The 27,309-nt window shown below is 38.4% G+C and overlaps 1 protein-coding gene across 1 annotated transcript in view; it reads right to left on the reverse strand.

The window, feature by feature from the left end:
* Positions 1–27,309, reverse strand: part of LOC101177327 (septin-7-like) — a 43,141-nt gene that overhangs the window by 14,856 nt on the left and 976 nt on the right. Inside the window, exons 3-9 of the mRNA XM_030808404.1 lie at positions 24,949–25,057; positions 24,217–24,231; positions 23,208–23,342; positions 17,023–17,140; positions 14,105–14,197; positions 11,694–11,790; positions 9,474–9,525 (exon numbers count right to left, since the gene is read on the reverse strand). Coding sequence (XP_030664264.1) covers positions 9,474–9,525; positions 11,694–11,790; positions 14,105–14,197; positions 17,023–17,140; positions 23,208–23,342; positions 24,217–24,231; positions 24,949–25,057 — 619 coding nt within the window. The remainder of the gene's footprint in view (positions 1–9,473; positions 9,526–11,693; positions 11,791–14,104; positions 14,198–17,022; positions 17,141–23,207; positions 23,343–24,216; positions 24,232–24,948; positions 25,058–27,309) is intronic.

Here is a 27,309-nt window from a genome sequence, read left to right on the forward strand (position 1 = left end):
GCTACTACCCTCGAGCCTGGGCAACGTAGTGAGAAAAGCAAGCAAGCAAGACAAAGTGGGAGTAAGGGAGTGAGGGAGGGAGGAAGGGAAAGAGGGAAGGAAGGAAGGAAGAAGAAAGAGGGAGGGAGGGAAGGAAAGAAAGGAGAGAGAGAGAAAAGGAGATGGGAGGGAATTCATAAGGCATAAATGAAAAACAGCTTTGGGGGTGGAGGGGAGGGTTGAATTATGAGAGTAAGATGAAAGATAAATAGAAACAGGATTGAAGAGTAGTTCAGAAAAACAAACATGCTATTGCCAAAGACAAGCAGGTACAGAAAAGGGGAGGTTTTAACAACTTTTAGGAATGGGAGAAAGATTGAAAGATGGAGAATATGAGTTAGTTTGGCTCACGCTAAATTTAAAATATCTCTGGGGCACGCTTGTGAAGATATTACACAGAGAACTCAGGCAATTAACTCCGTCTCCAGCCTGGGATTTTTTTTTTTTTTTTTTTTTTTTTTTTTTTTTTGAGACAGAGTCTTGCTGTCTCCCAGGCTGGAGTGCAATGGTGCTATCTGGGCTCACTGCAGGCTCCGCCCCCTGGGTTCATGCCATTCTCCTGCCTCAGCCTCCCGAGTAGCTGGGACTACAGGTGCCCACCACCTTGCCCAACTAATTTTTTGTATTTTTAGTACAGATGGGGTTTCACTGTGTTAGCCAGGATGGTCTCGATCTCCTGACCTCGTGATCCACCCGCCTCGGCCTCCCAAAGTGCTGGGATTACAGGCGTGAGCCACCGCACCTGGCCTCAGCCTGGGATTTGTAAGCATTAGTAGTAGGAGACACATTACATGCAGGTGGATAAAGACTAAAAAGTATACTTTGAGATATGGGAATTACAAACCTATTCGTGATATTTGTAGGCAACGAACAAGTTTGCTCCTAAATAGTTCTCGAATCTTGGGACTTATCACATTGAGACCAGGTTCTTTGAACTATGTAAGATGAGAAGAAAACCCATTTCCCGGAACCAAATTTCTAGTGACTGTTAACTCTTTCTCATACTGGTTTGCCCACATATGAGCCTTTGCCAATGTTAATAAAATAACATTGATCCATTTTAAAAATGGCAGATTGCAAGTTGTATGCCAGACTTTTCAGTTGGCTGATGGGATTTCTAGAATAAAAGTAGGAAACACTGAGTAATAGGTTTCACTGAAGGAGAGACTAGAGAAGTGTTACACATAAAACTGATGTGTATTCATGTGTGTGTGTGTGCCTGTGTCTGTGTGCGTGTGCATGTAAATGCTGGGGAGGATTATCTTGACTCTTTGATGCCGTAAAAGCAATATTAGGACAGTTTGCAGAAACACTCCTTCATCCTTATGTCATGTCACACCCAGAGAAACCTGGCTGTCTATCAGATTCTTGGGAATTCACAATAAGAAAGTATGCTTTTTTGTTTGCCACAGAAAAGGTGGGAATTTAAAATAACTAAATATCCATATCTATCTTCAGACTATCTACCAACATGATTGAAACACTTTTTTTTTTGCGTATAATCTGTAGGATGAGCTCATTTAACACAGCATTCTTCTGAGGAATTAAACATTTAATTTTGAAGACAAAACACCCTCATGTCATACATACTCAGTTTTGAAAACCTAAAAATATATAAAGTATCTTTTTAAATCTGCACTGTCCAATATGATTACCATTACCACATTGGCTATTGAATGCTTGAAATTGCCCAGTCCAAGGTAAGATGTGTTGTAAGTATAAAATACATACCAGATTTCAAAGATGAAATATCAGTTTTTAATATAAAATAACTCACATAATTTTAAGATGGATTACTTAAAATAATGTTGTTATACAAGGCGATTTACATATATTATTAAAACTGGACACAAAAGATGGAAACAGTAAACACTGGGGACTACTAGGGAGTAGCCAGGAAGGGGAAAGCCTTGAAAAGCTAACTATTGGATACTATGCTCACTACCCGGGTGATGGGATTAATCCCACCCCAACCCCAGCATCATGCAATATACCCATGTAACAATCCTGCACATGTATTCTTTTGACTCTTGGAAGCATGTTAGTCTCACATAGTCAAAAAATAAAACTGACTCAAGTGTGTGTGAAAATACCCTAAAATTCAATACAAATAGAGGCAAATTAAAACTGCATTGTGAAAGAATAACATAACCCCATTGAAAGAATTTAAGAAAATGCTTTACGCAGTTCGTTGTTCTAATTGTAAGTACAAAAAGAAGAGGAAACAAATCTTAAACTCTATGTATGAGGGTTATTTTTTGTACAACTAAGGCTGTAGGAATTCTGAGATTTTGTGAGAATTTTAGGATTGGGAAAATGAGTGTGTGAGAATAAGCAGACTGTCACTGTAAGAGCAAGAAGGTAAAGAATAGTCCTGTTGGTGTTTATGGGAATTGGAGGCATCAGTAAGAAATTATACATATGTAATTGTATAGGCCAGGCACGGTGGCTCACGCTTATAAACTCAGCACTTTGGGAGGCTGAGAGACGTGTGGATCACTTCAGGTCAGGAATCGAGAACACCCTGGCCAACATGGCGAAACCCCACCTCTACTAAAAATACAAAAATTATTGGGTGTGGTGGCCACGCCTGTAGTCCCAGCTATTCGGGAGGCTGAGGTAGGATAATCGCTTGAATTTCGGAGGCAGACGTTGCAGCGAGCCAAGATCCCACCACTGCACTCCAGCCTGGGGTACTGAGTGAGACTCTTGTCTCAAAAAAAAAAAAAAAAAAAGTACATTTTCCCTACAGATCTGTCTGCTAACTGGGCCTGGAAGAAATACCTCAGAAACAATGAGCAAGATAACTCTATATTTTGATTTTCAAATACCATTCTCTACTAAAAGGAACCAGAGATACTAATAGAAAGTAGCTACTAGTGTTAACTACAGTGACTCCAGCAGGACTGTGCCAGGGAAACTACAAGATGAACCTAAGATATCTTGTTGTGCCAGAATGATGGGGATGATTTAAAAGAACACAGAAGCGCCGGGGTGGCTCACGCCTGTAATCCCAGCACTTTGGGAGACCTAGGCGGGCGGATCACCTGAGATTAGGAGTTCCAGACCCGCCTGGCCAATATGGTGAAGCCCCGTCTCTACTAAAAATACAAAGACTGGCCTGGCGTGGTGGCGCATGCCTCTAATCCCAGCTACTTGGGAAGCAGAGGCAAGAAAATCACTTGAACTGGGGAGGTGGAGGTTGCAGTGAGCCGAGATTGCACTACTGCACTCCAGCCTGGACAACACGGTGAGATCCGTCTCAATAAATAAATAAATATATAATAAAGTCCATGAGAAAAATCATTGTATGTGTGTTTAGGCGTAAAGAGAGAGGAGAATCATTGTGGCAAAATATTGGGACTTGCTAAACCTGAGTAACGTGGGTATGGTAGTTCTTTGTATAATTTTTGCAACTTTTCTGTAGGCTTGAGATAATTTCAAACTAAAAAAGTTTTTTAATTCTCCCTTCTCAAATTTCTTTTCCCTCTTCCTTCAAGGACTGTACTCTTCCATCAAGAGTAACATAGATGGATACTAAAACAGAAGGGTCAGTACCGCCTCAGGGGATTTAGATCCAGGTGAGGAGGTGAGAAAGTGGAATTCCCAACTCTTAGAAATGAAGACCCAGGAGCGTGGGTCGCTGCCGGTCCTTACCCTCGCTGGCACCTGGGCCAGTACCGTGGTCGCAAAACCCAGCATGGATTTCATCTTGGGGATGCTGTGGTTCCAGTTCTGACACTCAAGAAACGACGGGCGGAGAGGAGAATGAGGACCACCTGCGAAAAGAGCTCGAGAGGGAAGCAGGGACGTGGTGGGATGTGCACCTGCCGCAGTGGCAGCAAAGGTGGAGGACAAGCGAAGTGGGCAAGCGCCCGAGGCTGTCAGAGGATCTGGGTGGGCCAGGAGGCTGAGTGCAGCCCCGAAGCCCATCGCTGAGTTTCCTCGGTGTCCGCGATAAACGAGAGGGCTCATTCCCGGTAGAAGTGAGCTGAAAGCACTTTCCTGCAAGATCTCCCTCATTTTGCTCAAGGCAGTCGCGGCATTGAGAACGCGTCACAGCTCCTTTACTGGCTAGGGTACTGGGGAGCACAGGTACCCTTGAGTTTTGGTACAGACGAGTGGTATTGGTGGCTTCCGAGGAAACGACAGAGAAACCGCCTATTTCCAATCCCTACTGTTCGTGAGGGAGTGTTGAACCGGGAAGAGAGACCACCCTCCTGCTTAAGCACCTTTGTTACAGATAGGAAGTGTTCTTTGCCTTTGTTTTAGCTTTTCAAGCTTGGAATACAACTTATGAAAAACAAGAAAGGTAAGGCAGTCCCAGTATATTTTAAACTTAAGATGGTTTTCAGAAGTACTATCCTGTTTTTATGGAAGTCATGGTGTCCAGATTTCAACCTACCTAGCAGAGTGAAGCTCTACGAGTCTAATATCTTGGCTTTCTTCCACATCAGCAAGCCTCTGAAATTCAGGTTTCTTTCTGGACCGTATCACCTATACTTTTGCAGTGGGCTCCTATATTGCCTACATCCAACTCGTGGAAGCATGAACAGTGGGAAAAGCCAAGGTTACCACATAAAAAAAGATCCTTACATGAGACATGTGGAAATAAAGCAGCAGCTGAGGTGTGTGTAGAGGAAGAGACAAACGTGAAAATGTAGAAAGTGGATAGAGATTTTTTTCCAAGGAGGAAGAGGAATTGTCTGCTCACAACAAGGAACACTCCAACCCCACCCCTGACGTAAGGTGAATACAAACCTCACTGGTTTTCCTAAGTTTGAGTTTTTGATTGAGAATAGGCAGGGAATCCCAGGAACAACTCTTCCTCCTCAGCAGGTGCCTGACCCTGGGACCTCCTGAAACTTCTAGAGAAGTGCTTTGCAAACTTTAGCATCAGAGTCACTTGAGGGCTTATTCAAAAACGGGAGCCTGAGCCCCATACTCAGCAGTTCTGATTCAACAGACATAAGGTTGGGTCTGAAATTTATTATTCTGCTTGCAGCACCCTAATCCCCCACCCCTTGCTCTCCTGTGCAGTGTCCACTGTGGCTAACATGCCACCGATTGCCTGGAGAGAACCAATGGATACCAGGAAATTAAAGAAGAAAAAGTATGAAACAAAAAGAAAATACATGGCATGTGTGTATTACCTTCCTCTGAGAAATGTATCTCAAAACAAACATATGATTGGTCTGGAGGCACACACACAGCCAGTCCTCAGCTAAGCAGGTTTCACTGACAGTATCCCTCCTGGATGCTGGTTATAGATATTTTCACTGGACAAAAGAATCAAGTAAGGGCCCGTCAGCCTCATAGAGTGTATGTATCATGCCAGCCTGATAGGCTGGTGGACTAGGAACAAACATCATACTCTCTTGCCTCTCAAAGACACTTTAACTCAACAGGAAGTAAGTACAGAAAGAACAGCAGTTTTGAAACCATACACCATTGGAAACCCTAAAAGGTATCTTGAGTGCATAGGATTTCTTGGGAGTTTGTTGTGGGAAGTCAGGGACACCAAACGGAAGGACCAGCTGGAGCCGTGGCAGAGAAACATAAATTGTGAAGATTTTATTTTAATATGGACATTTATCAATTCCCAAATAATACTTTCATAATTTACTACACCTGTAATCTCTTAATCCTGTTATCTTCATAAGCTGAGGATGTGCATCACCTCAGGACCACTGTGATAACTGTGTTAACTGTAAAGATTGACTGTAAAACATATGTGTTTGAACAATATGAAATCAGCACAACTTGAAAAAGAACAGAATAACAGCGATTTTTAGGGAAGAAGGGAAGACAACCATAAGGTCTGACTGCCTGCGGGGTCGGGCAAAAAGAACCATATTTTTCTTCTTGCAGAGAGCCTACAAACAGACGTGCAAGTAGGGAAGATATCGCTAAATTCTTTTCCTAGCAAGGAATGTTGATATTAATACTCTGGGAAAGGAATGCATTCCTGGGGGGAAGTCTATAAACAGCCGTTCTGGGAATGTCTGTCCTATGTGGTTGAGATAAGGACTGAGATATGTCCTGGTCTCCTGCAGTGCCCTCAGGCTTACTAGGATTGGGAAACTCCACCCTGTTAAATTTGTGGTCAGACTGGTTCTCTGCTGTCAAACTCTGTTTTCTGTTGTTTAAGATGTTTATCAAGACAATATGTGCACGGCTGAACACAGACCCTTATCAGAAGTTCTACTTTTGCCCTTTGTCCTGTTTCCTCAGAAGCATGTGATCTTTGTACCTACCTACACCCTCTTCGTACACCCCCTCCCCTTTTGAAATCCTTAATAAAAACTTGCTGGTTTTGAGGCTCGGGTGGGCATCACAGTCCTACCGATATGTGATGTCACCCCTGGTGGCCCAGCTGTAAAATTCCTCTCTTAGTACTCTTTCTCTTTCTTTCTCAGCTGGCTGACACTTATGGAAAACAGAAAAAACCTATGTTGAAATATTGGGGGTGGGTTCCCCCGATATTTTTTCTTTTTTTTTTTGATACAGGGTCTCGCTTTGTCGCCCAGGCTGGATGGAGTGTGGTGGTACAATCTCAGCTCACTACAACCTCTGCCTTTCATGCTCAAACCATCTTCCTGCCTCAGCCTCCTGAGTAGCTGAGACTACAGGCATGCATCACCACGCCCAACTATTTTTTGTATTTTTAGTAGAGACGAGGTTTCGCCATGTTGCTCAGGCCAGTCTTGAACTCCTGAGCTGAAGCAATTCTCCCATCTTGGCCTCCCAAAGTGCTGGGATTACGGGTGTGAGCCACTGTGCCTGGCCTAATTTTAATTATTATATATTACATGCATCACTGAAAAATCATTAAAGGTTCTAAGGAAGAATACTTACGTGAAATGTTTGCATGAATGTGTAAAAGTAAGGTGAATTTACAACTGTTAAGCTATTTTTGTTAGTGTCATCTAACATTTTAGATAATGATTTTCCCTTTCACTAAAATCACTTTCACTTCTATATGACTACATAATTCTGATTTTTCCAGGTTATAAATGTCTTGATTTCCATTTAGTTAAATATGCTTTATCCTTTTATGATTCAACCCACTCCTCCATTCTCAAAATAATTTGGTAATTAGCAATACACTTTCCCCACAGTTTCAGGAATTTGTCTCTTCCATTTCCCATCGCTGATACTGTACCCCTCTTCTCCTCTTGCTTTCTTTCCCTATTTGATTTCTGAAACACCCATTTCCACTCACCAAAAATATCTGTATAGTTTTCCTCCTTTCCATTGTCTTCCTTGGTTTACCTGGAGTAAGTCTCTTAATTAGCAAAAACTTCTTTGAACTTGCCTCTTTCTTAGAAGAAAACACTATTCCTTTGACCTGCAAAATTTCAATTACTTGGGATTTACAGACATCTATCTGCAATACTGGTATTGTATTTCCTTCCAAATATTTATTAAATATCCACTAGATGCCTTTGTCATAAAGACATGAGCTAAATTAAATATACGTCTTTTTAATAATATATAACTTTAGAATTTTTAGGCATAAAAGTCTTGCTGGTCTGCTGTATTAATTCTTCCTGCAGGCATGGTCAGTTTGCTCTGGAATGCTTACACTAGGGAGGCCCCTCACTAGCTGCCAGGCTGTGAACTTTTGAATATTCAAAGTAGCCTCTGGGCCGGGTGGGCATGGTAGCTCACGCCTGTAATCCCAGTACTGTGGGAGGCCAAGGCAGGTGGCTCACTTGAGGTCAGGAGTTTGAGACCAGCCTGGCCAACATGGTGAAATCTCATCTCTACTAAAAATACAAAAATTAGCCAGGTGTGGTGGTGCACGCCTGTAATCCCAGCAACTCGGGAGGCTGAGGCAAGAGAATTGCTTGAACCTGGGAGGTGGAGGTTGCAGTGAGCCAAAATCATGCCACTGCACTCCAGCCTGGGAAACAGAGCGAGACTCCTCCTCAATAAAGTAGCCTCTGGCTCAGTAACTAGATTTCCCCTCTACGGCGTTTTAGGTATGTAGGCAACTATTGATTGTATACTTTTAAAATACACAAGTTATAGAAAACCACCGTGTCAAGCACTGGGCAAGTACCACAGAAGATTTAAAAACAAGAGGAATGCAATGGCAATTAGGATTTATTAAACATTCTCTACTTATATACTGTCATAGCAGATTATATTATTAATAGTTATTCTTTTGAAGTTCCACCTTAAGAATGGAAGAGGAAGAGAATAGTTCATAATAGAGCCTGAAGTTGTATTCTCAAAACCCAGAACCCAGAGGATGACCTTCTCAAGCATTTGCTCTTCTCTACTAAGTGAGGCCTGGTAACCCCAACTGCTGAATCAATCCTATCAGGTAGTTCCTACCGAAAACACCTGCTCCTTTGAAAATAAAGATCAATTACATGCCACTTTCTTTAATTTCAAAATTCACTCTCATCTCTACTGTATTTCTTAAGGTAGCAGTTTGACACTCTTAAAATTTCCCCCTCACTAATCACTTGTGAGAATAACCTTCTTCTTGTTCCACAATTTCCAATTATTATCCAGATTTATGTTACTACCTTTCTTTACACAGCTAAAGAGATTCTTATGTTTTGGGAAAGTGGGTAGAGGTATGAAAATGAATAGGTATCAACTTAAGACAGACATCTAAAGCTAAAGGATAAAGAGAGTATGTGGTAAAGATGTAGAGAAGCAAGAGAGAGAAGTGGGAAATGAGGAGTGAGGTAGGGAGAGGAAGGAGTGTGTCTCAACATGAAAACACTGAGGATTATTTTGATGCCCTTTCTGTTCCTTACCTACTAACATCTCTAGTCCTATTACACTATTTCTTCACGATTTCCTCTCTGCGGCTGCTTTTCTAATTCATTAGTAAGAGATCCTCTTTACTAGTCCTGGTCCTCTAATCAGGATGGCCTAAATGTCCTGTTCCCATAGGCTTTACGTCTCTTTTTCAGCAGGTGTGCAAGAAACAATTTAGGGATTTTTTTCTCACCTGGTAGGAAGATTGATTTTGTTTGCTATGTTCCAGTACATAAAATGTGCCCTACTCACCAGCTACCAGGCTGTGCAACTTTTAACATTCAAATTCTAGCTTTTGACTCAAAAACTAGCCTTCCCTTATATAGTTTTCACATGTTTTTTACATTAAGAGTCTCTTCTATTTCACTTTCCATAGTTATTTCAGTATTAAACCTCAATAGAAAGTATAATGATAAAGTAAAGAGACTAATTTTCCTATGCATCCCTAGACACACAAATTATTTTGTAACTTTTGCTCATGACTTCAAAACCTTGGAGAAAGAATCATCTACATGTAACGCCTACTTCATTGCTAGACTGATGATATAAATTTAAATTAGCTACATTTACAGAAGGCAAAAAGTAAATCTGTCCAACTCTTATTTAGGGAAAGAAAATCTTATGCTATTTCCATCATTGATTGCACTTACCTTATCAATGTATTTCTTAGAATTGTAAAATAACCATGTTCACCATTTTCAACTGTAAGAAAAAAATAGACCACATATATTTCCACTAAGCTCAGTCTTTTCAAAAAATATTTCACCGGAACTTGGGGGGTAAAAACAAGGAGGGGAAATGCAAAACAGCTTAGATCAATTTTTTTTGACATTTAACACAAACATACTACTCAACGTAAGGGCATGACAGAGAAGTGTACTATATTATTGCCTTATTGTAGTTTAATCCTCAGAAATAGATACATAAACCTAACAAATGAGCTCTCTGGAAACAACTTTGAAATTCTGTAAGGGGAAACCATGTATTTTCTCATTATTGGTAAAAAATATATTTATTCTATCATACATTTAAAAAATTCAGTGGTGTAAGTGAAGGGAGAATCACTTTAGAGAAAACCTTAAGGTAACCAAAATGAAAAAGGGAGCCAAGAACTTTAAGTTTCTTTACTTTTATTTTTAAAGAATGTATCACAAATACGAATATTACTTGAGAGTAGAGGGGTAAACAACAAAAGAGAGATGGAAATCAATTTATCCGTTGCCTATTTTTAAGCAGTATGTAAGTTCTAAAGCCTCAGCTCAGCAACTGAAAGTTGCCTGGGCATGGCAGAGGGAGCTGGGAAAAAGGTACAGGGGTCACTGGTGGGAAAATTGCCAATAAGGACAGTAACTTGAAACAATATCCTAAAAATTAAAGAACTGTTCAAAATAAACCAGGGGCAGTGGTGTGTGCCTATAGTGACGTGATAAGGGAGGAGCATGACGTGGGAAGATCACTTTGAGCTCAGGAGTTTGAGGCCAGTTGGGCAACATAGCAAGACCTTGTCTCTTAAAAAAAAAAAAAAAAAAAAAAACAAAGTTCAAAGATAATAGCAACAAACATAAAACAATCATGTCTCAATTTTGGTTTCGGCTTACTGTAATGCAGAAGATTAAATATCAGATTAAACAAATACAATAAACCTATTGCCAAGAGGAAGGACTTCTGAGGTTTGGTGTTATAACTAAGATTTTATTGGTATTTAAAACTCCTTACTTAACGCTTAATAATTCAGGACAGCAAGTTAAGAAACAAAAAACTCCTTACAAAACTAGTAAAGAGGATCTCTTACTAATGAAATTTTTTTACTCTAAATATGCGATGTCAAAAAGGGCGACTTTTGCACTGAGGAAAGGAGACTGTGAATGTTTTAACTGGGCTTATACATTTTTAAAATAATTCTTGAGGGTCCATGACCCATCTGACATTCCGTTAAAAGTGACTGGCCTTCTCTCCAAAATGTTTGATTCCAGGAGGTTCATTAGATTCCCTGGGAGCAAACTTTGGGCCCCAGGTAAAGAACCCCTGAATTTTAGGTATGTTTTCAAATAAGAAAACAGAAATAGATGTAATGATGAGGCAGGGATGCCAACCTGGGTCGGGCAAGTTGGGTATCTCTTATTTGAAATGCTTGGGACCAGAAGTGTTTTGAATTTTTTGGAATTCTGGAATATCCGTGTTACACTTACTGGTTGAGCATCCTTAATCCAAAAATCCAAAATTCAAAATGCTCCAGTGAGCGTTTCCTTTGAGCGGCATGTCAGTGCTCAAAACGTTTTAGATTTCGGAGCAATTCACATTTTGAATTTTCTCTTTAAGAATGTTCAACCTAGGAGGGGTGCGGTGGCTCACGCCTGTAATCCCAGCACTTTGGGAGGCTGAGGCAGGCAGATCGTAAGGTCAGGAGTTTGAGACCAGCCTGGTCAATATGGTGAAACCCTGTCTATACTAAAAATACCAAAATTAGCCAGGTGTGGTGGTGCGCGCCTATAGTCCCAGGTACCCGGGAGGCTAAGGCAGAAGTATCATTTGAACTCGGGAGGCAGAGGTTGCAGTGAGCTGAGATCATGCCACTACACTCCAGCCTGGGTGACAGAGCGAGACTCCATCTCAAAAAAAAAAAAAAATGTTCAACCTATACTACAACTTTAGGACTTAACACATACTTACCAGACTTAGTAGGATACAAGTTTGAAAAATATGAATATACTTAAGAGGAAAATGAGACTATAAGAACCTGAAATCAATACAGTCCTTGAAATCTAGGCTATATCAATACAGCATGCATACCATACTTCCTACTATAAATACAAATTTTTAATTACAGTTTTGAGATCCTATAGAAAGTCATTCACTGAAGAAAACCTTACCTTCAGCAACACTCCAAGGATACTGCCTTCCTCTGACCCTTTTGCCATTAACTTCAATGATAGTGTTACTACCCACCACAGCAAGAGGTAAACAGTACTATAAAACAAAGTATTCTTGTTCAAATACACCTCTGTAGTCCCCACAAATTCAAGAATAAAAAAAGTTACATTAATCAACAGATTAGCCAAAAAAAAAATTTGATAGAAACTTTTGATAGTTTCTGCATTAGTTTTTATAGGCCACTTAACAAATATTTAGTAAAATGACATCACATGATATTACCGAAAAGGTAAACAATAAATAAAATTAAATTTTCTTTTTTTTGAGACGGAGTCTTGCTCTGTTGCCCAGGCTGGAGTGCAGTGGCGTGATCTCAGCTCACTGCAAGCTCCGCCTCCCAGGTTCACGCCATGCCATTCTCCTGCCTCAGCCTCCCCAGCAGCTGGGACTACAGGTGCACGCCGCCACGCCCGGCTAATTTTTTGTATTTTTAGTAGAGACGGGGTTTCGCCGTGTTAGCCAGGATGGTCTCGATCTCTTGACCTCGTGATCCGCCCGCCTTTTCCTCTCAAAGTGCTGGGATTACAGGCATGTGCCACTGCACCCTGCCAAATTTCCTCCTTAAAGCTAAGAATATTCAAGAATACACTGGGCAAATTATTTACTAAAAATCACTACAGAAACTTGTCCCATACTTGGGAGGAAAAAGGTAAAAATATATTAGCATTGGCTGGGCGCGGTGGCTCACGCCTGTAATCCCAGCACTTTGGGAGGCCGAGGTGGGTGGATCACGAAGTCAGGAGATCGAGATCATTCCCGTTTCTACTAAACATACAAAAAATTGGCCGGGCGTGGCGGCGGGCGCCTGTAGTCCCAGCTACTCAGGAGGCTGAGGCAGGAGACTGGCGTGAACCTGGGAGGCAGAGCTTACAGTGAGCCGAGATGTGCCACTTCACTCCAGCCTGGGCGACAGAGCAAGACTCTGTCTCCAAAAGAAAAAAAAAAAAAAAAATATATATATATATATATATATGTGTGTGTGTGTGTGTGTGTATATATATGTGTATATATACACATATGTATAGAAAAGCATTTGGGGATTAAAAAAAAAGGAGGCTAATGACTAGCCTGCCTACTTAATCATGAACCAACTATAACAGTACCTAAAGCAGGGAATAGTATATTTGCTAAGCTCTAACCATGAACTTCAAATCCAGGTGACTGGATTTGTATGCATCCATGCATAGCACTTCACAATTCTGTGGCTCCCAGAAATATATAACCAGCCATTTCATACAACTGCAGAAATTCTTCACTGGCGAGGTATAAGCATTTCATTATTCCAAGGTATTTGCCTACATAATGCCATTATTCAGTATATCATTTTTAGGGCCAAAGTACTTAGAAAACCATGATAAATTAAACTACAGAAAATTATTTTGATGTAAATTTTTGGTTTGCTTTTATTGTTTTTAATTGAAACATAATTGGACATATTTGTGGGGTACAGTATGGTATTCTGATACCTGTATACAAATATGTAATGATCAAATTAGAGTAATTCGCACATTTATCAACTCACACTTATTTTTCAGTATTGGGAACATTCATAATCCTCTCTTCTAGCTATTTGAAAATAGAGACTAGGCCGGGCGCGGTGGCTCACGCTTGTAATCCCAGCACTTTGGGAGGCCGAGGCGGGCGGATCACGAGGTCAGGAGATCGAGACCACAGTGAAACCCCGTCTCTACTAAAAATACAAAAAAAAAAAAAATTAGCCGGGCGTGGTGGCGGGCGCCAGTAGTCCCAGCTACTCGGAGAGGCTGAGGCAGGAGAATGGCGGAAACCCAGGAGGCGGAGCTTGCAGTGAGCCGAGATTGCGCCACTGCACTCCAGCCTGGGTGACAGAGCAAGCAAGACTCCGTCTCAAAAAAAAAAAAAAAAAAAAGAAAATAGAGACTAAATTACTGTTAACTACAGCCACCCTACAATGTTACAGAATGCTAGAACTTATTCCTCCCATCTAGCTGTAATTTTGGTTGGCTTTTATAAAGACAAAAGAAATACATTTTTGTCTGGCAATTAAAACATAACAGAAGGAATTCTCTCCATTCCTTTCTCATCACTTACTTTTTAGGAGGGAAAAAATTAAATAATATGAAAGCCAGTTAATTAAAAACAATTTGAAATAAGGATTGTGTTATTCACCTCAGTAGTTTATACAATTCCTTATTATATATACTAGCTAATCTTCAAAGTTAACTATAAAGTTGAATTCAACATTAAATCTCCCTAGGCATTTTGTAAGCCAACTACTTAAAACACTGATACTTTTGATCTTTCCTGTGGACGTTGTAGTATGTTTTTAAGGTCTCAGATTACTTTAGTGTATGTACAGAGATGAACCTACCTTTATCTTTTTAACAATTTTATTTTCTTCTTCATCATCTGTTTCTGGAAATTCATATATTTTAATTTTATGTTCTTGGATTTCTTTCATTATGTAAAATGGAAGAAGCAGCCAAGGAGCACCATACATAATTAGTACATTAATAATTAGTACATTAGTCTTATGCTTATTACATGCTTCTTAGATTCCTATATGGCCCCTTGTTTCCAGATCCTTTACTGTTTTTTAATGATGCAAAATTATGATCTAAAATCAAAGTACTATGCTGGTCTTTTTTTTTTAAACTGTAAAGTTGATATATAAACACCAAATCCAATTACTTCAGAAGTATTAAAGTCATATAGCTACCATACCAAAAGAGTTCCAAAAAAGATGTAAAACTCCAGAAAGGGATTTCTGTGATTGATTTCCATGATAATGACTTTAGGTCATTTATTTACAATGACTGAGATTTTTCCCTTAGATATAAATCCCCAAGTGTCTTATTTAGTTGAACAAACAGGGCTAAACTCACCTAAAATTTTTAGTAGAATCTGGCAGAAGTAAAGTAAAACTAAGCACACCACTGCTCCCTGCACATTCATCAGAAAAATCCTTGCATGTACATGTGATACACACAAACTGAGGAGCAACAGTTACAAGATTAGGGAAGGACACAGGGAGAAAACACACCCTAGAAATCAAGAATTAATAAGGAGAATGCAGAAAACTAAAGGAGACAACTTAATAATAACATCAGGAAGGATCTAGTTCAAATTAAATTATCATGTCCAAAATCACTCCAAATTCTAAACAGAATATAGACATCCAAATAATTTCCAACTACCTATCCTTTCTTGGGCCCATAACAAACCAATGGCGAATATACCTAAAACTAGCTTCCCTGCCTATACTTATATTTTGGTGCAATTTTCATGGCAAAGGTTCCCAGTAGCTATAAAAGGACCCTGAACAAATTGTGTTACATGGTTACTATACTAGATAGAAGCAAACAGAAATAAAATTGTCACTGAAAAAAAATAGAACCACATATATTTTACAATTAGGGTATGTACCTACGTATATATATTAAAAAAAATAAAACAGAATAAATGAGGTGAAAATACATGATGAGAAAAACGAATAATAGTAGCTGGCTCTAAAACCAGTGGTTTTAGTCAGAGGTTGTATATTAAATGACCTGAGTACAACCACCAGAATGTGACCAATTTGAAAGAAGAGGTCACTTCATATTCATCTTTTTTATTTTATCAGTACAAATCCAAATTGAAATACATAATAAATGAAGAGAAATGTATTACATGATAGTATTTGAAACTTAGCACATTACAAACTAAAAATGGAAATGGGTAAGTGTAAAACAGAAAAATGCTAGATACAGTAAAAACGTACTCAAACATTCTGAAAATTTATATGAATTTAGCATAACTTCAAAGCAAATTTTAACAGGCTTTTAATAACAGGTTTCAAGGTATTCTGAAATTCATATTGAAAAAGGTGAAAAACAAAATATTTTGTTACAACAGTACTATATGGACAATAGAGATAATTACAATCTATTTTTAAATATTATACAAAGTTGCTGTGGTTTAAACAATATACTACTGGCCAAAAATAAAGACTACTGGGAGAGAGAAAGGTTCCAGAATTGACCCTGCATTTCATAAAATGTAATATATAATGAACCAAACACAATTAAATTAGAAATATGTGTGACTGTATAACTCAATATTACTGAGACAACTAGACATGAGTCTAGAGAAACAGTTTAGCGATCTTCCAGCTTGCTCAGTCATACAGCATGAGACTCTTAATTTTAGGGTCATGGGTTTGAACAATAACTTAAACTATAAATATCCTATAAAGTGCACTGAAAACAAACATAGGATATAAGCAGCAAAAGAAAAAATATAAAAAATACAGTGAAAATGAGAGAGAACTAAATACCCAGAATAAAAAGAACCCATATCAATAAATATGGGCAATACCAAGTACTACTGGTCAAACAGACAAAGGATTTGAACAGGTGTTTACAAAAAGGGGAAAAGAAAACTTTGTTTTTAAAATGTTCAGCCTTTCTGGAAAACAAAAGGAAAAGATAAAGAAATGATTAGGTACCACTTCATTCCCAAAAGGTTTTCAAAATAAAAATAACAAACAATGCTGGCAAAGTCACAGTGAAACAGATGTACGCTTTATAAGATGAATTTGTTTTAGTGGGGAAACACCATGACAAAATGGGGAGTGGGGGAGATAAAGACCCATAAAAATAATCACAGCCTTTGAAAGAATAATCCACTTCCTGGGAATTCATTTTAAGAAAATAATTCTAAAAAGTATGGGGAGAAATTGTCTGTGTGGGGGTGTTATTAAAGAACACTTAAGGCCGGGCGCAGTGGCTCAGGCTTGTAATCCCAGCACTTTGGGAGGCCAAGGCAGGTGGATCATGAGGTCAGGAGATCGAGACCATCTTGGCTAACACGGTGAAACCCCGTCTCTACTAAAAATACAAAAAATTAGCCGGGCGTGGTGGCAGGTGCCTGTAAGTCCCAGCTACTTGGGAGGCTGAGGCAGGAGAATGGTGTGAACCCGGCAGGCAGAGCTTGCAGTGAGCCGAGATCACACCACTGCACTCCAACCCGGGCAACAGAGCGAGACTCTATCTCAAAAAAAGAAAAAAAAAACACTTAAAATAACCATATTTAAAAACTGACAAAGAATAAGGATACTATGACAATGAGTAAGAGCTTTGAGGGGAAAACTAAGGCAGAAGATTCAAGAGTTATTTTTAATACAGCATAAATGACAATACAGTAAAGCAGTAAGAGGAATGGATTGCAACACATTATACTAAAAATAATAAAAACTGCAAATTATGAGAATGGTATAAGAAACCTGAGTTGACACATCCTGCTCACCTGTTTTTTAAACTGTTGGCATTCCTCTGGTGTGAGTGTGTCTGCTTTGGCAATAAGTGGGATGATATTCACTTTTTCATGCAAACGCTTCATAAACTCAATATCCAATGGTGTAAGTCTGAAATACACAGTATTTAATATGACTGAATTGATCAGTTTGGGAGAACAAGATTCTTCATATCCCCAATTAGATTTCAATTATCTTCAATTGGTCAACTGACTCTCAAATCTTCATACACAGCCCATATCTCACTGTTACGTTCCAGATTTGTGTTTACCCAGTAGATATGCTACCTGGGTGTTCCATGGGCTCCTTAAAATCTAAAGCTCATCTGAACCTCATTTTCTCTCTTCTATGCTTACTATCTCAGTGAATGGCACTACAGTCTACCCAATTACTCAAGTGTGAAACCTAGGATTCCTCCCCTCCTCTAATCCTCTTCCCATATATATAGTATGTGTATAGATGTATATATATATGTATGTATATCTCCATTTCCATTACTTTAGTCTAGGCCACCAAGACCTTTGGAATGAATAACTGTAATACAAACCATCCATACTGAAGTCAGAGTGGTCTTTCTAAATCCCAATCTTATTAAGTTATGCCCTGACCAAAAATCTTATTAAAGACCAGATGCCTTAACTAACTAGTATGGCTTACGAGGCTTGTGAAGACATAGATTCTCCAGCTGACCTCATCTCTTAGCATTCCTAGTCTTTCCTTTGCCTCCTACTTCCAATGTGCCAACCTTTTTGAACTTCTTACAATTCCTTGAAAGCACCATACTTTGACATCTGGCCATAGGCTACCACCTTGGCTGGAACACCCTCCATTATCATCCTGCTTCTCCTTGGCCTGGCTAATTCCTATTCATCCTCAGGACACTGGTTTATGATCCAATTTCCACTGGGAATCCTTCTCCAACCTAAGACTAGGCATATTTCTATGTGGTCACAATGCTTAATGTGCTGTACAGTAACTGCCTGCCTGCATACAGATGCTTCCTCACTAACTATGATTGCACTTAACAATTTTTCAAATTTTTGATAGTGTGCAAGCAATACGCATTGAATAGAAACCATACAACCATTCTGTATTTTACTTTCGGTATAGTATTCAATAAATTACATGAGATATTCAAAACATTATCACAAAATAGGCTTTATGTTAGATGATTTGTCCAACCGTAGGCTACGCTATCATGTTTAGTAGGCAAAGTGTATCAAACGTATCTTCAACTTACGATGGGTTAATGTAACTCTGTCCCAAGTCGAGGAGCATCTGTATTTGTTTCTCCCATCTTCTCACTGAAATACTCTTTGCAGCGAGGGCCTTGTCTCATTCATCTGTATCCTCAGGACCTAGCACGGTATCTAACACTCGTGAAGGTGAGAAAAAAGTAAGCTGCTGCGATTTTCCTTATGTCCTTTAGCAATTCTGAATGAGAACCAAAGTCCTCAAATCGAGAATACACTGTGGACTAAAATTTTATGTTTCACAAGAATGAATGAAGACACTGGAAATATTCTGAAAAGGACTACCATTCTAAAGTGGTATTCCTTAATTTTTATAAAAACATGAGAAAAATGAAATAAAGGTCTCATTCTGTTATTAACTGTATTGACTAATACTAATAATTGAATTGACTGACATTTTAAAATGAAGAAAGAGAAACTTATATATTAAAATTGGGGGGATCAGAGTCCTAAGACTAATAAGATAGTCCAGTCTTTTTACTAACAAAGATTACTGTATGTACTTCACTGTGGTAGTAAGGCTGACAGGCAGAAAGAGACAGTGAGGGGGAGAAAGCAAACATGGAGAATTAAGATAGTTGCCTATTCTAATTCTCCTTGTCTTAAATCCCTTGAAATTTGACACTGGCATTCAGAGAATAGGGAGCACAATGAAAAAGAGTGGTGGATGGAATAACACTGTTTATATTAATCTGTAAACTGTGTTCTCGCCTCAGTAGTGTTAACTAAACGAACCTATCCATTTCTATTTACTTTTTTGACAGGGTCTTGCTCTGTCACCCAGGCTGGAGTGCAGTGGTGCAGTCAAAGCTCACCATAGCCTCCAATTCTTCCACTTTCGACTCCTAAGTAGCTAGGACTACAGGAGTGTGCCTCCATGCCCAACTATTTTTTTTTTTTTTTTTTTTTAGTTTCACTCTTATTGCCCAGTCTGGAGTGCAGTGGCACAATCTTGGCTCACGGTAACCTCTGCCTCCCGAGTTCAAGTGATTCTCCTGCCTCAGCCTCCCAAGTAGCTGGGATTACAGGCATCTGCCACCATGCCCCGCTAATTTTTGTATTTTTAGTAGAGACAAGGTTTCACCATGTTGGCCAGGCTGGTCTTGAACTCCTGACCTCAGGTGATCTCCCTGCCTCAGCCTTCCAAAGTCCTAGGATTACAGGTGTGAGCCACTGCGCCCAGCCCCAACTAATTTTTTTATTTTTTGTAGAGACAGGATGTCACTATGTTGCCTAGTCTGAGGCCTCAAGCAATCCTCCTGCCTTGGTCCCCAAAGTGCTGGGATTACAGGTGTAAGCCACTGCATCTGGCCTGAACCTATCCATCTTTGAAAAAAAAATTAAGTTTTGCTTCTTTTTATTAATCATTATATAAAACACTAAGTAGAAATGCCATGAATTATTCAATCTCAGATTTCTAAATTATGGTTTTTCAATTTATACTCATGACTAATTTAAATTGCCACTGCCTTATTAAGCTATTATGTCAGATACAAGCCTGCTTATTAATCCAGTGACAAAAAAGTAGAGTTCAGTTAATCTAAAATTTTAATAAATCTTAAAGGCATTTAATATAAAGTATTAAAATCCAAATAACAAGATTTTATATTTAAACGCAAATCAATACTTGCTGAATACTTATTATAATATCCCAACTTTTAAAGAGAAAGATATTTAAAAATAAACATGATAAGGAAATTAGAGAAGTCAACTTCTTAAATATAACCAAAAGGTCAAAAAACATTGAAGTCAGTTTAAAAATTAAACTTTAGGGAGAAAAGGTAAACCTTGTAAAAGTCTCATTAAATTTCAGAAGCCTACAAAACGTCAGCAACAAAAAACATTTAGTTCACATGTATATTACATTCTGGTTGAGTTTTTTTCTTCTTTCCATTTAGTTTTATATTGGCTGGTCTTTTCATCAACAAATTTAGTTTTTAAATCTTGTTTTTAAGCAATAGAAAATCCTTTATCATTTCTAGAAGATAAACCCACACTAGAGAGAAAAGACTATTTAACCTCAAAGTCTACAGCATAATAAACAACTACAGGGTAAATGATAATTTTTTTTGTATGTATGTATGTATGTATGTATGTATGTATTTCTAAGGGAAAAAAATCCTGTATAAAACTCACTGGATGATACCAATTTTTCTAAAAGTGGTAATTAATACTTGAAGGATAAAATACTATTTTAAAATTCATGTTCCAAGTCAGTTTTTTACTTTAATAATAGTTACAAAATAGGGAACAATGCACATGAAGGAATAACTGAAATCATAAATTAGCCATGCATGCAGTTCATACTTTGTAGAGGGAGGTAGGAGGCACTGAAAGTACATGGTTGGACCAATTTATAATTACTCTAAAAACAAATCCCTCTAAAAAGGGAACCTAGGGACTACCCAGACAAGATGGAAAGGCTCTGATTAATGTATTAGACGGCATGGAATTTCAGTCTGTAGTGAGCAGGGTATCTGGAACTCTATACATAAAATTCTGTGTCATATTCTTTTTTTTTGAGGAGGAGGAGTTTCACTCTTGTTGCCCAGGCTGGAGTGCGATGGTGTGATCTCGGGTCACCGCAACCTCCGCCTCCCAGGTTCAAGCGATTGTCCTGACTCAGCCTCCCTAGTAGCTCGGATTACAGACATGGGCCACCACGGCCAGCTAATTTTGTATTTTTAGTAGACACGGGGTTTCTCCATGTTGGTCAGTCTGGTCTCGAACTCTCGACCTTAGGTGATCCGCCCGCCTCAGCCTCCCAAAGTGCTGGGATTACAGGCGTGAGCCACCGTGCCCGGCCTCATATTCTTTCACTTAATCCACAATATCATGTACCAATGGGCAAAACTTTGCTCCTTTCCTAAAAATAGTTAAAACTGAGAAATTATTCAAAGGTACATTTTATATATAAGATAAAGCACTTTTAAACATCTTACCCCTTGTGACAAATAAGAAATGGTGCAAAGCCACTAGATATCATTTGAATATAAAAATTTTTTTCTTTTAAAAAAGCTCTCATTTCCCATGCAATTTTAAGAAATAAAATTTTCCCCAAAGGGATGGGAGGAATGTGATTTCATGAGAATTACTAAACTTGGAGAGAGTCCAGATCTAAAATAATAAAATTGGTTATAAGCTGACAAATTTTATTGACTTAACTGCAGGTTAAGATTTCACTCAGCTGGCTTTCAGGAAAAGGCCCTGACAAGTTAAATGAGAAAGATTTAAAAATATAAATTCAAGAAGCTACATAAATACTCATAAAAGGTTATACAGTGTGCTGTATTTTTGAGATTACTTTTTTTGAGCCTTTTAAGTCAAAGAGTCAGTTTAGTGATTTAAATATGTAAACTGAGAACCCAATTAAATGATAGACTGGATTAAGAAAATGTGGCACATATACACCATGGAATACTATGCAGCCATAAAAAAGGATGAGCTGATGTCCCCTGTAGGGACATGATGAAGCTGGAAACCATCATTCTGAGCAAACTATCACAAGGACAGAAAACCAAACACCGCATGTTCTCACTCATAGGTGGGAACTGAACAATGAGAACACTTCGACAGAGGGTGGGGGAACATCACACATCAGGGCCTGTCATGGGGTGCAGGGATGGGGGAGGGATAGCATTAGGAGAAATACCTAATGTAAATGACGAGTTAATGGGTGCAGCAAACCAACACGGCACAGGTATACATATGTAACAAACCTGCACGTTGTGCACATGTACCCTAGAACTTAAAGTATAATAATAATAATAAAAACTGAAATTACCTCAACAAAAGGCAATGTGAAGTAGTTACAAACCTGTACTACGCAATCCTGCCTGAAGGTGGGAGTCTTCAGTTATGTAATGGTCTAGGGCACAGCAAAAAGAATAAATAAAAAAAGAGTATTAAACATAAAAGAAGAAACATTTTTACCCACTCCAATCTGACAGTGCAAACATGTAAGTATATAATTAAGGCTCCCTTATCCATCTAGAGTGATAATGGGCATTGACCCATCTACAAAAAAAAAAAAAAAAAAGAGAGCAAGAAGCCAAAAATAGAAGAGAAAGGTATACTTGAAGGAATTGGTTTACACTACTACTGTAATGTGAGTGTTAGATAACTTAATGCTGTTTAGCCTGATGCTACTACAGTTCTTTCAGTAGAGATGGTGGAGTTACAATTACCAGGTGGCTGAATTATGTATGCTGAGTTACTTACCCAAAGGAAAAGACTGAGGAAGAATAACTGGAAAAATCTGCAGTTGTCAATGACACATATATGTACTCAAAATAAAGGGGAAGTACAAAGAACAAAAAAAGGGAGTACAGGCTAACTATAACAGAACAATCACATCAGATTAATGTCTAGATTCTTAGGTCTTAGCCCTAATAAACAAAAAGTTAGTAATGACAATATGATACCTAAACAACATGTCTATGACAGCTAAGGTGAAACAGAAGCCAAATAGATTTATTGTAGAAAGAAATGGCACAAGAAAACACTGGCATGCAAGTGCTTTTGATAACCATCTCTTACAAGACTTATAATAAATAGCATCTTTGATTCTGAGTATGTCTAACTGGTATGGCTACTTCTCTTCATTTGGTCGTTCAATTAGTAGCAGAGTGGTCAACATGAAAGCTAAATTTGCCACATTGAGACCTCAAACCATGGTGGCAACACTATTTTATTTCCACGAAGCAGGGAAAATCCTTATGAATAAAGAACTAAGGAGTAAAATCACTTAGCTTATACAGGACTTAAAAAGTCTTTTCAACTAAGACATTTCTACATGAAATTTGGTACTTCATAATGGGTATAGCTGTATGTACTTCACAAACTTAAAGATTACTAAAATATGCACATACAGGTAACAGTAAGCAACAACAACCAAAAGGAATCAGAAGTATCAAGGTACTGACCGATGTCCTGAAGAAGCAATGAAGGATAAACAACACTGCACCCTGTTATCAGGCATCTGATATCTGTTCGTGCATGATTCTGCATTTAGGTAGTCCTCAAATTTACTATCAATGTAATCGATAACAGGCTGCCAGCTATAGAATGCAAATAAAGAAACAAGTTGCAATTCTACATATGAATTAACTGATGACTGTTAACGGAAAATAATCGATATTTTCAAATAGGCAAAATGAATTTACCAGTGGAAGATATGTCCAGTTATTCTATATAAAGATTCAAAAATATAAATTATGTTGAATAAATCTTTATTCATTACTTCAAAACGTTCCAAATGAAAGAAAATAAACTATTTATTGTTGAAACACAGCTAAATTATTAGCATATTATTTGCACTAAGTGTATTAATAACACACTTCATAATATGAAAACAATTATATTCAGGTTTAAATTTCAAATGAGAGATTACTTTAAATAATATAAAAACTTCATGATGAACTTAGGAGTTTTAATAGTTGACAGAAAAATACCTCAAAAACAATGTGAATTCAAACAAAAATAAAAATATTATTTATAAAATACTAAGATAATTACTTCAGACTAAAATTTCATAGTTGTTTTCTTCACTTAGGACTTATGGAAAAACTGAAGGTCTAAATATCAGGTTTAAATTAGGATTGAGATAGAATTTATACAAATGGATAAAATTAAAGCAAACAGTTTTAAATTTCTTACAATACTGAGAATTCTATCTAGCTACATTATTTTAGAGTATGTCTTAAAAACAATTTTATGATAGGTATTATCTCCATTTTATAGAAAAGTAAATGGGTTTAAAGAAGTTAAACAACTTTATACAAATAAGTGGCAAACTTCGTATATGAACCCAAGTCATGTTACTTGAAGTTAGGTGACCTTTGCTAAGATGAGAAGTGGCTACAGGCTGCTGTACCATTTAATAAGAAGTGCACATCTAGAGTCTATGCCCTTGCTCTACAAAGTGTGATCTACCATCCAGCAGCATCAGTATCACCTGGGATCTTGTTAGAAATGTAGAAATACAGCCCATCTCAGACCTACTAGAAGAACTAAATTTAACAGGATACCCAGGATTGGAATGCATAGCAAAGACTGAGAAGCAGTAAATTAGATCATATATACCTTGGGAGTCTTACAGAATTGCTATTGCCATTTAACTATGATATGGTATTATCCCACTGACTAATATAGAACACTGTATTTAAATAACAATAGCTTTTCTATAAATCATGTTTTCTCTACATCGTCCAACGCAATTTTCTGCAATGATGAAAATCTTCATATATGTGCTGCACAAAATGGCAGCCACTTGCCACATGTGGCTGTTGAGCACTTGAAATGTATCTGGAGCAAATGAGAAATTGCATTTTTAATTTAATTAATTTTAACTGATTTATACATATGGCAAATGACTATCATACTAGATAGCACAACTCCAGGGGAATTGGTTACTATGTCACAGTGTCATCTCTAGGAGAGTCCTTAGGACAAATTTGGAAAGTTCTAGTCAAGATAATTCTTCTGATTAACTGTACTTCTTCTCCTTTTTTTTTTTAATTTGATGAAGTCATATTTACCATCTTACACTGGCTAAGGGCAAGTTTGCATCTTACCTCTAAGGAAGCATAATAAAAGTTACAACATGTGCTTTGTGTGTATTAATATTGTTCCAGCTTATCATCAATTAACAATACTAATATCCATACCTGTACAGTCTTTTTAATTCTGTGAGAAGGATCTGGATACTCTACAGAATACAAATCTATGAGGAATAATGAGTTGATTAATGTCGACTTTCCCAATGCACATTTGCCTAAAAGAAATAAGGGAAAATATCTGTTAAACTCACCCACTTTACTCAACCTTAAATATTCAACAGATGCTAGAATCAAACAGGCTTTATGCAAGTACTTCTTGGTGAGACAATGAAATGACTTCAGAAAATATGCTACAAAGAATAAGTATCTTGTCCTCAGTTTCTTAGCTATGAAATTAAACTCATGTTTCCAAGGATTCTTTTCAGCCTTCTAATTATACCACTTATATTCATTAAAAATAATGTATCTAATAATCTACATTTTTAACAGTAATGTATTCCCAAAGAAAAAAGTCAGTCATTATTAAAAAACCCAACTTGGATTATATATCGCTGTTTCAGTGAAATAAAGTTTTTATTAATAGACAACAATGAATGAATAATAAACAAGAAATCATGCAGCTATAAAAAGCAAAAATCTGCTAATACAAAGAATAATTAATCACAATGAACATCTCCGTATAAAATTCTAAATCACAAAAAATACTTTCTAATTTAGCCACCCATCAGCCTAAATATAAGGGTGCTTCTCCACAAACCAGAATCCAAAAAATCTTAGGTAATTACTTTTTCTACTGCTTCTACTTGAGGTAGGAGGTAGACACGAAGGAAGCTAGGGCATGATTTCTACTCTGATCACATACTCTTTTTTGACTCTCCATGTCTAGTCCAATACACATAGTCTAGTGTATAGTAACCATTAAAAGTATACCAAAATATAAATGGCTTCAAGGTACACATAACCTAAGGTTAAAACAAATCGTAAATCATATTATGATAATTAACATGGCACAGAGTTAAAGTATTTATTGTTAATAATTCACTTAGCATAATAGGCATGTTTAGCCTAAGTAACTGATGTCACAATGCTTATATCTAGGAGGAATTCTTTTTACATTAGCTCTCAAGAGAGATAAGATCCTTTCCACGTGGTTTGGGCTTGCCCCTTTGACTGAGAGCATGCCACTTTTTACTAGAGGTTGATGTATGACTCAACTCAGAGTTGAGGATGGAAAGTGGGGATAATAGCACCTGCCTGTACCCTGGTATAGATCATATGATGTTGACTTATTTACTTGTGGAGTCAGGGTCTCGCTCTGTTGCCCAGGCTGGAGTGCAGTGGCACGATCATGGCTCACTGCAGCCTTGAACTCCTGGTGTGGTGGTGCGCACCTGTAGTCCCAGCTACTCGGGAGGCTGAGGCAGAAGAATCGCTTGAAGCCAGGAGGCAGAGGTTGCAGTGAGCCAAGATCATGCCACTGCACTCCAGCCTGGCGACAAAGCAAGACTCCATCTCAGGAAAAAAAAAAAAAATTAAATTAAAAAGTTCTAGTATCTAAAATGAGCAAAATCACTGGGCACAGTGGGTCACACTTGTAATCCCAGCACATTGGGATCCCAAGGTGGGTGGATCACCTGAAGTTAGGAGTTTGAGACCAGCCTGCAGTGAGCCAAGATTGCACCACTGCACTCCAGCCTGGGAGACAGAGTGATACTCCATGTCAAAAAAAGAATTAGCCAAGTGTGGTAGCAGGCACCTGTAGTACTAGCTACTGGGGAGGCTGACGGGGAAGGATTCCTTGAGCCCGAAGGTCAAGGCTGCAGTGAGCCATGATTGTGCCACCTCACTCCAGCCAGGGCAATAGAGCAAGATCCTGCCTCAAAAAAGAAAAAAAACACACACATACACGCAAACAAAACACATAACAGGACAGAACAGCATCATTTCCTTATCATTAGTTTGAAGAAGTGAATTGCCCGTAAAAGTTTCCATTTTCAAAAAAAGCATTAAAATATAGTGTAAGGCCAGGCACGATGGCTCGTTCTTGTAATCCCAGCACTTTGGGAGGCTGAAATGGATTGCCTGTGCCCAGGAGGTGGAGGCTGCAGCGAGGATCAAGGCTCAAGCGATCCTCCCGCCTCAGCTCCGCAAGCAGCAGGGACTACAAGCGCGTGCCACCATGCCCAGCTAATTTTTTGTATTTTTGTAGAGACAGGGTTTCACCATGTTGCCCAAGCTAGTCTGGAACTCCTGAGCTCAAGCGATCCGCCGGCCTCGGCCCCCCAAAGTGCTGGCATTACGGGCCTGAGCCACGGCTCCTGGCCCAATTACTTTCTTCAATCTGAGCATGAGCGCTGGAAGAAAAGCTCTCACTTACACATAATTTTTTAGAGACAGAGTCTCCCTCTGTCACACAGACTGGAGTGCAATGGCACAATTTCGGCTCACTGTAACCTCAACCTCCCGT

Source organism: Nomascus leucogenys, unplaced genomic scaffold, assembly GCF_006542625.1.
Source record: "Nomascus leucogenys isolate Asia unplaced genomic scaffold, Asia_NLE_v1 Super-Scaffold_573, whole genome shotgun sequence".
In the NCBI taxonomy this organism is placed as follows: Eukaryota; Metazoa; Chordata; class Mammalia; order Primates; family Hylobatidae; genus Nomascus; species Nomascus leucogenys.